At 45.6% G+C, this 11,560-nt stretch overlaps 1 protein-coding gene across 1 annotated transcript; it reads right to left on the reverse strand.

Moving 5' to 3' along the window:
• Window positions 1-1,236: 1,236 nt before the first annotated feature.
• KLF6 (KLF transcription factor 6) lies at window positions 1,237-10,233 on the reverse strand. Its single transcript, XM_064703945.1, has 4 exons — window positions 9,745-10,233; window positions 6,319-6,892; window positions 4,472-4,595; window positions 1,237-4,047 (listed from the first exon to the last, which is right to left on the reverse strand). The coding sequence occupies exons 1-4, from the start codon at window positions 9,844-9,846 to the stop codon at window positions 3,996-3,998; spliced, it is 852 nt and encodes a 283-aa protein (XP_064560015.1). The 5' UTR covers window positions 9,847-10,233; the 3' UTR covers window positions 1,237-3,995.
• Between the last annotated feature and the right edge of the window lie 1,327 nt (window positions 10,234-11,560).

Consider the following 11,560-nt stretch of genomic DNA (forward strand, 5'->3'; position numbering starts at 1 on the left):
AGTTCTTTAAAAATATTTCCATTTCTTCATGAGGAGGCAAAATATCTCAATCCCTAAACCTCAGTAGCCTTTTCTATTTCTATTGAAACTTTGACTAAGCTTTCCAGTAGGCATCTGTGTTCCATTGTATGAGATATACCAGTGGTAAAACTTAATGTACCCCTCCCATTGCAGATTACTAATTTGCCTAAATTGCCATTTCTGCCATGCCTAATGCAGGCATTATGTCCATTTACCAGCCCAGTCCAGGGCTAACTGGAGAAGGTGGCAAGGGTCCCTTTTCCACATTGCTTCTGCCTCAATCTCTATTTATTGTTTCAGTTCTTTTGCATCATTTTAGACCATTTCTAAATCATCTAAATCCATTAAATGTTAACACAAACCAAATTCACATGCTCAAAGACAGCTTCTCAGCATACAACTTTGCCATTTTGCCACTGTTTTTACTCAATGCTTTAGAGGGACTTTTAACACCAGCATGAGTGAAGCAGGAGCCACAAGGCGACATGAAACAAGTTCTGCATGGGTCTCCAGCCAGGGTGCATGCCAGGAATGCCTTGAAGAGCCATTGCTCTGAAAGAATGTGGTTCAGAGAGGTTTGTTTGACAGGCTGAAGGTCACCACCAGCATGTGGGTCAGGTCAGCCCCACAGCAGCCTCAGATATCTGGAGCAGGCAAATCCCATGCAGTCCCTTCCAAGCTCTCCTTCCCACAGCTGCACCTCAAGGTTTGGGCTTGCTTCCCCATGGACCAGGCAGCTCCAACCCACACTCAGCAGCAGCTGCCAGGGCAGGTGCCTCCAGCCCTGCCACCACCTCTGTGGCTTCGTCCTTCCCTTTGAATGCCCACTGAACCTCCTTTCCCACCTGCCCGACTCGTCCCATGTGCATTCACCTCTCCAGAACAAGCGATTCGAAATGAAGGTGCAGCCTTGCAGCAACAATCACATTAACTATTTATTCCGCTGAGGCAAGCCATGAGTCAAGAGCAGCTTTGCAGATATGGAAGAACTCCTGGTTTCTACTGCCAACATTATTTTCCCCAACAGGGCTTGTCTTCCACAAAGTGACCTGACCCAAAGGCGTTTGCACCCGTGACCAGGTGTGACTCAAGCCAAAGCAGCGACACAGTACTTGACATTGTTTGGTGTGTGGGACTTGGAGAGGAGAAAGATGAAAACAGACACGTGATGCTGATAAGAATTTCTTTTTATGTTATTCCAATAAAAAATACATTCATACAGAAATATAACAATCTTGCAAAAAACAATTTCAAATAAAATCTTGTAAAACAAAATTTTTACAAAAATCTTACAAAGAGATTCTTTAGATAACAGGGTGCTTCAAAAACAAAAAAAGAAATTTCACTAATAGAAACTTTTTCTTCTTAAATTTCAAGCAAAAATGTTTTATTTTTTTTATTTTTCAGCTTGATTGAGGCTCAGTTATCACCTGAACAAAATGTACTTGCTTATTAAGAAAATTACAGGCATTTGACATATGGCACACAGCCCCACCCCATCCACACAAGTCTGATGGTATTTCACAATTGAGACAAGCCAGTGCAAGTTTTTTTTTGTTTGTTTGGGGTTGGTTTGCTTGTTTTTAATTTTTTTTTAATTTCTTGTTTATAAGAATTACGGCTAAGCCAAGGACAATGCAAACAAGGAGTTAAAAATACAACAAAACCCAATTGCAAATAGAAATTCATTTTCTAGAATTTTTTTTTCTGTTTGGGGGAAGAAAAAAAAAAGTGCATTTTCAGGCAATTTAAATTAAAAATGAAATGAGAATGATTTAAGCCTGTGTGTTCCATAGAACCAGATCACTTGCATATACTTTTTTTAAACCACTTATCTACATACATTTCCAGGAAGATATACCAAAATATTAGCAGAGTAAGCAAGACTGATAATTAATAGTAAAAGAAACAGGTCACATGTTTCATTGCATCAACTGTAGTGAGCTGGTTTAAAAAAAACAAAACAAAACAAAACTGGTTTTGGACAGACTATTCCTACTCTAGGGAAAAACAGTCTTTATTTTAGCTGAACTATGTAAAATTAGAGCTTAACCACCACAACGACTAGCTCACTCACAGGTCCTCCAGTAAGCTGGAAGGCCAAAACCCGAGTGTACTTCTTCTGCACACAGCTAATATTCTTTTAGCATGCCAAAATTCGGTTCATATCATTCTTAAATGGCCACAGATACGCTATTCCAGACAACCTAATAACTACAAAACACAGTCAGCAGTCTGAGAAGGACTGAATGCCAACAAAGCCTTTAGCATACCATTAAGCTAAAGGTAAAGCCTCTAAAAATGCTAGATTTTAATTAACTGTATCTTTCATTTCTTTGTCTCCTTAATGACCATATTGCAGGGAGGAAGGGGGAAGAGGGAATATTTTGATGGGCTGTGGCATTTTCTAGCTATGTGTTCTAATTCTTTTCCTTTTAAAAAAAATATTTATATATTATCTATATATATACACACATACACAGACTGTACACACAAATATACATACACAATTATTTTTCTGCCCACTTTTAAAAAAAAAGTAATATAGTTTCTTTCTGTATGACCAACAGATAGCTAGATATATAGATGTGAAACTTGTGCCTTTTAAGCAAATACATCTTTTAATACTTCTGTATCTTTAATATGTATGAAAACTTGACATATTAAGTACAGTTGGGGTGTGTATATACACAGTTGTTGTGCAAGGTCGATATAAAAAAAGTCTCAAGGTGGCAGAACTGGTCAGGTATTCAATTGGCATATGCATTATACTGTAACACAGTCAAATTGTCTAAGTTAAACAAATACTGTACTGACATGAATGACTTTTCTCTATATTTGTCTTTGTGAAGGAGGACCCTGGAAGTAACCTTTTTTTCCCCTCATATTATACATTTGATACAGTACAATGCCAGGTGAAAAGAGAGCCTTAATAAAGCATGCATCACCCATACCCCTGTATAAGACCCCCTGCAAGAGAAGGTCACTTGCATAAGGCACCATTATTAAGGTCAACAGTGCATTAACAGCTAGAAAACCAGAAGTTAGTCCTCAAGGCATAAATAAGAGAAAAATTAGCTGCATGAGAAAAATCAGTTTCTAACCAATAGTGGTTTTATCCACCCAACAAAAAAATTATTCATGTTCCATACATTATGTAACATTAGACCAATTGTATTTTAGCTGCTCTTAACTGGAATCAAAACTGCAGTCCTGATTAAAGAATGGAAAAGCATATAGTTCCCCAGAACCATGCAATAACCTTTGTATTATAATGAAAAGTTATAGTTGTGTTACATTTGTAAATACACAGCTTATACAATGGATTACAAATGAGCTCTGTAGCAAGTAAAACAAGCTACTTGACACATTGCACGTTTAATAGCTGCACCAGACACCTAAAGCTCCTCTCACACAGGAACAGGGAGGTTTTCCCCATTTCCATTCTGGCATCCTGACTCTTTTTATTCCCCCCTTTCCCCCTCTCAGGTTTTCCCTCTAAAAAGGTGCAGACACCCCTCCCCCCACCCCTTGGAAATGATTGGTGGTCGTCCCATCTCACGAGATATTCCTCACATACAAGACATTCAGACTATTTTTTTTCTCTTACAGTTATAAAACAACCACAAGAAAAAAAATGTGCCTCAGCATACAGTCATCAAGAGATCCTCATCGCATACAGTCGCCCAATCATTAACATTCTCAGTGCACATGCTCACGGCAAAGGCTTAGGAGCCACTCAGAAGGTTAGATACCAGTGTATGAGTCCAGGAAACCCCAAACATCACGCACCGCGGTTGCTATGCCGTTCTTACATGACTTATTAGCCCTCAAAAGACCTTCAAGGAAGTGAGGTCCTGGAGGCAACTGGGTAGGGTGCAAAATGGCATGCTTTGGCTGGAACACGCATCCCTCCGCTCAAGGCTCTTCAACCTTGACGCCTCTTAGCCCGCAGGATTCACCTCTTGACCCGCTCAGAGGTGTCTCTTCATGTGAAGGGCCAGGTGGTCAGACCTGGAAAAACACCTGCAAGGCAAGAGCGAGGCCACGCGTTAGCCTGCGGCCGCCGGAGCACGACACGCGATCGATATACCACGCGGGGCGGAGGCACCTCCCCTCGCTCTGCTGCTCCCAAACAGCTGCTGGAGGAGGGACCTGGCATTCCCAGGACACACGGGAGTGCTCAGGGTGTCTCTGGGCACCCAGGAGCGCTGCAGATGGCGGTGGCAGCGCTGCGGACTTTGCAACGCTCACCTGCAAGATCGGGCTACAAACCGCTTCCCAATGGTTAGCTAAATGGAAGGGTTCTCCCAGCCTAAATATTAAATAGTTCCTTAAAACTACCAGACATGGTGGTGTTCCCAAATAACTGCTATGAAAAGCAGCCTAGACTGGCTTTCCAACAAGCATTAAAAATAACTATTTAAAAGGGTGCATTTCAACCACATACCTGTCACAGTGACTACATTTAAAAGGCTTGGCACCAGTGTGCTTTCTGAAGTGTCTGGTTAATTCATCACTTCTTGCAAAACGCCACTCACACCCTTCCCATGAACATCTGTAAGGCTTTTCCCCTACAAAGAAAGCAGATTACATGTTAGTCATGACTTCATTCAAAGACAGGTGCTATCATTTTCTATGTAAACCTCCTTCACTCCTCCAAAGACAGAAAATTTTATTCAACCTATCTGAATGCTTCAGAACACGCAAGCAAAGAAGGCTCACAAAATTCATCCACATGATTCCTACTTGTCTTGCTGCAACAGCACACCAAATAATCTCATTCTCACGGAAAATAATAATAAAAATAAGTGATTAAACAGGCTCCCAGGAAACAAAGGAATCAGCCCTCTACCATTCCTGTTCATCCCTAATGGCAGGCTTACTCCCAAACAGGTACCATTCACCTCACAAAGGTGATTAAAGACAGCACAGCCAGGCTCCAAAATGCAATTAGGCTACTGTATTGCATCAAAGTCCTCTGTCACTCACTCATCTGCATAACATGCAACCTCCTTTTTGCTGAGCCACTTATTCTTGGAAAAGCCTGCATACCACTTTGAACACTGCTATTTCAGCATTCAAGAAATACCACTTCCATTCACAGGAACGTTCTCAACCAGACAGCACCAGAACACCAGTTCTGCAATACTTCTGAGCCTGGCAGCTATTTATGTCTGCTCAACAACCACGGTTTCAGGGGAAATAGTTTTTTTCTTTTGAAATAATCCTGTTTTATCTAACTTCTGCACAACAATGGGAGCATCCGAGCTTGCTCAGACTTCCCATAAAAGCCACAAAATGTTAAGCTCATGAGTCAAAATAGAATTTTCTCCCTGAATTCTCTTTCCCACATCTTAGGGGGAAAAAATAAAAAAGCCAACCATGCATATAGGTGTTTGGACTGGTACACCAAGAGCACCATGCCAGCTCCTTACATTAAGCCGTGCCTACTGAGCCAAGGCACAGCTCTACATATCTAACTGCTGTCATAAAGAGATGTCAAATAATAATGCTCAAACAAGCACATCAGCAGGCTACTTCAACCATAAAATATTTATAAAAGCCCTGAAGTGTCTATCTTCCTCACTTTCTTTCCCAGTAACACACAGGATTGTTATTTTTAGTTCAGGTTTCATAAAAATAAAATGCTGTTGTTCAGTAATTTGGAATCAAATTATACAGTGGATCATACATTTAAGTCCAATTGGGCAGATGTGTCAGAGGGACAACAACACACTGTGGCTTTCCAAGATTTTCTGCTGATAATAATGGCACACATAAGTGTTAAATGAGTTACAAATATAGCTATACTTAATATAACCAAGGCCTTGGCATGTCTGATAAAATAGACCCAATGTGGACTGAAGCATAACAACAAGTTCTTACAGATCTGACTGATTTTTGGATATACATTCCTTTTTTTTAGCAAAAATGTCCTAGCACACTTTTGCTTTAAAAATAATTGTCAAGAAAGGCCTGGCACCTATTTTGGCTGGACCTTTGCTCCTGAAGACCACGTGCTGCTGCAGCTTCCCAGCCACTGCCAGCTCAGACGAGTGGCTCCTATTTGCTATGACAGCAGCCTAATCCACCAGCAAGTGCCCTGGCTCATGAAGGGAATGAGGAAGTGATGTCTTCCATGCTGGTAAGCCTCTGCTGCTATTACATCATCTCTCCAAACCTGGGCTACCACCCAGTGATTGAGCAACGCCGTGACACCACCATAACCACCACCACCATGGGGTATTCCCTGCAGCAGCTGCCAGGTCCCAATAAGCATTAAGGGTTACTAACCTGTATGAGTGCGCTGATGTGCTTTCAGATGTGAGCTTTTGGTGTAAACTTTCCTGCACCCGTTAAAGTGACACCTGTGAACACGCCTTCTGCCATCGGGCGAGGTGTCACCGGCCGAGGGTGCACCTTTCTCTGCAGTCTTTCCAGTGGTACCGGTACGGATTTTCCCCGGTGAATGCAACTCACCCGGCGTACAACTCCATATCTGGGAAGAAGGCTCCTTGCTCAGCTCAGGAGACGAAGGGGGAGTGGAAGTGACAGATGAACTCAAGTTTCCTGAACTGGCTAAAACATCACTTATAGGGTCAGAGGTAAACTTTGTCGTGGGCGAGAGCTCCTCAGAGCTGTCTGAAGATTCGCTGCTCACATCAGAATTCAAACTGTTGGTCTCTAAGTTCTGACTAGCAAGATTGTCCTCTTTTGGGACACATGTGTTCTTCAGTTCAGATTCCTCCTTTTTCTCACGTGCCAGAATAATTTTGGTCCAGAGATCCTCTTGGCTATCAAATTTGATTTCAGATGCAGAAACGTAACAGGGTTCACTCTGAAGATACCGTTCCAGCTCCAGACATGTCTAGGTGAAAGAGAAGGAAAAAACAGAGGAAAGTTACAGGCCTGCTTAAAAATAAACCAAATTATTTTACACTTCAAAAGGCATGCAGGAATGTTGTACGTTCGATTTGAGGTTTCTGGGTTCAAAACAAATTAAAGGCTCCTCAAGCCGTAACTAGGTGACTGTTACGATGAAAAGAAATCAGTTTTCAAGACCTGGGCAAGAGTTCAAACACACAGCTGAAGGTGCAAGTCAGCTTTGGTTTCCAAAATAGCATTCTAATGACTCAGTTAAATTATCATCACTCTCATCATAAAATCTGTGTTTTCAGCAGGCTGATGTTGAAAAGGACCATAGAGAACCACAACATAAACTACACTTCGCTCTTGCACCTTGACTAATTTCAAGTTGTTTTGTATCTCTCTCACACAAACACGAGGCTGAAAAGACCCAACTGAATACAATGTGCTCCGACACCCAGCTAAAACCCAAACCCTGTGTGAGAAAACAAAGCCACATTTCAGCATGGCTGCAGAGCTGCCGGCCTGTCTTCTGGGGACATCAATGGAGCAGCAGACATCCTCCCATTTCCTGTGCATGAGAACACAGCACACTCGACTTTCAAAGAATGTCATTTCCAAGCACACTGGCATGCACACCACACAAGCCAAACTGCTCCCATGCGTGTTCAGAGGAACACGGAGAACTTCAACAACAGAGGAGAGGGGAGGAAAAAAGTTCCAGAATAGAAATGTTCTGTTCTATAGGATGCAAAATGGGAAATTACTCTGAGGTCCTGCTGGGAGTCCCACAATGAACAAGAACTTTATCTACTGGCCAAGAGTGCAACTGTATGAGTCATCTCTTTCTTTCACGCAATGCCAAAGGAGACTTCCTTTTAAAACCATGACCATCTGCCAACAAAGTACTCTGCAAATGTACATGTAACAGTACATGGACAACCTCCCCCCCAAGCCACATTCTCCTGACTCCATGACAGAAAACAAAACAAAAAACAAAACCACCCTAAATGGGTGAAACTGTGGGTTTCAATTTCATTTCACTCTGCTGACTTTCTAGCCATCTTTCAGAGAATAGGAAAAAAAGAAAAAAAAAAAAAAAGAGGAACGTGAACTGTTATGGCAACAAGCTGATGTTTCGGGATTATTCTTTCCACTATAGGAAATGATCCATATGGAAGCTTTACACAGAAAACGGACACACCAAGTTTCCAAACCAAACACTACTTATTTTAGCAAGATCACCTTTTCCAAGCCCGGTAGCTACACCCGGTCCCAAATGCCACACATTCCCTTCACAGCCCTTTTCCATCTGCCCATGAGCAGAGCCGCCATGGGAGCAGCCTCCTTTCTCCCCCAGCACTGCTCCAGTAAACTGGGTCACATGCTCTGGTCAGGATCCGAGTGTGGGCAAAAATCGGACAGAAAAATCAGAACCACGAACAACCCCCAAAACCCAAACCCACTGTTGCACATGGTATTTATGTATTTGTCTATAATTAGGGAACTGGGTTGCAATGCTTTCAAAAACAAGAAGGGTTTCTTCAGGGACAGCACAATAGTGCTTTGATTTTCCGTGAAAAAAAGCAAAAAACAGCATTTATTAAGATCTTGTTAAACTTTCATATTCCCGGCTAATTTAAATTCCTCATTAGGTAGATTAGTAATGGGGAGCAGAGTGAAGCTCTCCGAGTTTAAATGCCTCTGAAGGCTACTGGGAACGAGGGCTGGCGCTTCGCCAAGAGCCCGAATGCCTGAAGGAAACTACTTAGCTCCATTTCAATCACGTACTATGGAGCTGCCGCTCTGAAAGGGGAGCGGGGGGAGGGAGAGAGGGGAAAAAAAAAAAAAAAGTCATCGCACACAATTAGTAGGCATGTGAAGGTTGTAACACTTTGCATTTCAACCTTCTGGGAAAGGCTCCTTCGTCCTTGTGCAAAGCCAGCAGGTATCCGATCCGGTGCCCGGGCTGAGCAGCCCCCGCCGGGCAGCGAGCGCAGCGCCGCTCCCGCTGCCCCGGGGCTGTCAGACCCCGCCGTCCCGCAGCAAAGAGAGGAAGGGAAGGGAAAAAAATGGGCAAAAAAATATGTCCATTAAAGGGAAGAAGGCGCCGTTCTTCTCCCTTGCCGGCCACGGCAATTAGCACAAGGGGATCGCTGTCATATGACTGACAACTCACGGGCTCGACAAAGCTCCCTGCGCTGGGAACGGCCGCGCTCTGTACATGTACATACACAGGCACACACACGGACACGGTGTGCACCGACACTCCTGAAGGGCTTTTTCCCCGTCTTCGCCAGGAACAAAAACAATAATTGTATACATTTGCAGAAAAAAAAAATTAAACAAAACAAAACCAAAAAACACCAGCAGGAAAAAAAAAAATCAAAAACATAAACCACAGCACAGGGCGCAGAGCAGCCCTTGGCCAAGACAGGGAACTCGGATGACAAGACCCAGCTGTGGAGTCTGGACCGGGTACAAGCGCAAAACTTTTGCCAGGAGTCGGTGTGGAGCGAGCGGCGGCTCGGCGCGGCTGCGGAGCGGGGCGGCCGCGGGCGCTGACAGCCCCCGGCAGCGCCGGCGGTAAACAGCGAGCGACGGGGATGCGCAGCTCCTTCATCCGCCTCGGGACTGTGCCCCCCAGACAGCCGTCTGCTCAAAGCCGAAACACCTGCTTCAAAACATCTCTACACATTTGTGCTGAATTCTCCCCAAACTCCTCGCTGACACTTGGGCTTGATATTTTTTTCCTTTTTTTTTTTTTTTTTCTTTCTTAAATCCGCTTATCCTTTAATACGGCTTAAAAAAAAAATCCCCGACAACAACAACAACATCGACATCCTCGTTTACCTGTTGCCAATATTCCTCCAGGGACGGCAAGGCTGAGAAGTAACCCGTGTCGTGCACAATCTGGAGTTCCTGGAAGATGCTGCACATTGGGAGAACATCCATGTCTCAAGTTGCAACAACAAAGTCAGTGCTGGTTACCAAAAATACAGATGCCTCCTTTATGTGCAGGGGTTGCGGGGTGTGTGCGGGGGGGTGTCAACCTCTGCTCTCAGTTTCCAAGCCCCCCCCCCTTCCTCCAGAGATGAAAAAAAGAAAAAAAAATAAAATTGTATATATAGAGATATATATTAATTCCTTGAGGAGCTCGGGGAGGAAAAAAGACCCAAAGTTTCATGCAAAGTTTAATCGCACAGCAGGGCAGGACGTCTCCCGGGGCGGGCGCGCGGCTGTCCCCCCTCCCGCGGCCGGCGGACCTGGCGCAGGAGCGGCCCCAATATTTGCAAACACGGCGCGGACTCTGCGAGCGGAGCCCCCCGCAAAACTTCCCTATTCAAAGCTCTGCCCGGCCGCGCCGCCGCCCCGCCCCCGCGCCCGCCCCCGCCCCGCGTGATCCCGGCGCGCCGCCCGCCGCCGCCGCCCAATCCCCGCCGCGCGCCCCGCGACCCGCGTGCCGATGACGTCAGAGCCGCCCAATCGCCGCGCCGCAGACATCGCGGCTCCTCCTGGCGTGACCGAGCCCGGCCGTGACGGCTCCCGCCATTGGCCCGATTCGAAATTCGCCCCCTCCTGATTGGCCGGCCCGGCGGCAGGCTATTTTTAGCAGGGTATATAAAGCAGGGAAGCAGCGGCTGGGCTTTTTTTTTTCTTCCGAAGGGGCGGTGTGTGCGCGCGGAGCGGCCGCGCGGGGGAGGGGAGCGGCGCTGCCGGCGGCGGACGCGGGGGGCGCTGCGGAGCCGGGCCCTGGCTGTGCCGGGCCTGAGCCGGTGCGTCCCGTCGTGTCCGTCTGTCCGGGGATAACTGTGACCCCTGGGCAGGACTGTCCCCTCTGTCCGGGGATAACCGTGCCCCCTCGGGCCTGAGCAGGGCTGTCCCGTCTGTCTGGGGATAACCGTGAACCACTCCCCCAGGTCTGAGTAGAGGTGTCCCGACTGACCGGGGTAATGGTGACCCCTCAGGCCTGTGCCAGGGTAACCGTGACCCGCCGGGCCTGAGCAGGGGTGTCCCGTTGTGTCCGTCTGTCCGGAGGTAACCGTGACCCCCTCAGAGATCCCCCCACAGCTTTTTCCCCCTGAGGATGCGAAGCAGCGCCCACAGGCTCTTCAGGCCCCTGCGTTGTGCTTTCTAGTGAGCTGGAGGGTTTGGATGTTTCTGTCCTTCCTTTGTCCCCCAAATTTGTCTTTTCCTTGGGGAAGCCTCAAGGACACCTTGGACAGGAATTAGGTCCTAAATCAGACCTGGATGATGGTCCCGGAGCTTCACACGGAGGGAGATCTTTGCCTGGATGAATGACGCAGCGGATGCTCCTGGCAAGCACCATCCGACACTGCCTCTCCCAATTCCACCTCAGCACACATAGTTATTTGTGTCCATGGAGTGTCAGCTTTTTTAAGGCTAGACTTGTCAATGATATGAATGTCTTAATATAATTTAAGAAACTGTGGTCGTTAGCTTTCCAAAGGAGTGTCCAGTACATGGAACAAACAGTCCTAATGTGTTTTTTTTTTTAAAGGACTTTTAATTTTCTGCTGGTATTTCCATCGTAATCTCAGCCTTATTCTTTCAATTTCCCCACTTTTCTCTGTATCTGTTGCTGGTTGCCTACAAATGGTAACTGGAGTGTTTAATGTGTATTTCTTCTGCCTACTGTCTTCTGTGA

This window comes from Zonotrichia leucophrys, chromosome 2 (assembly GCF_028769735.1).
Source record: "Zonotrichia leucophrys gambelii isolate GWCS_2022_RI chromosome 2, RI_Zleu_2.0, whole genome shotgun sequence".
Classification (NCBI taxonomy): domain Eukaryota; kingdom Metazoa; phylum Chordata; class Aves; order Passeriformes; family Passerellidae; genus Zonotrichia; species Zonotrichia leucophrys.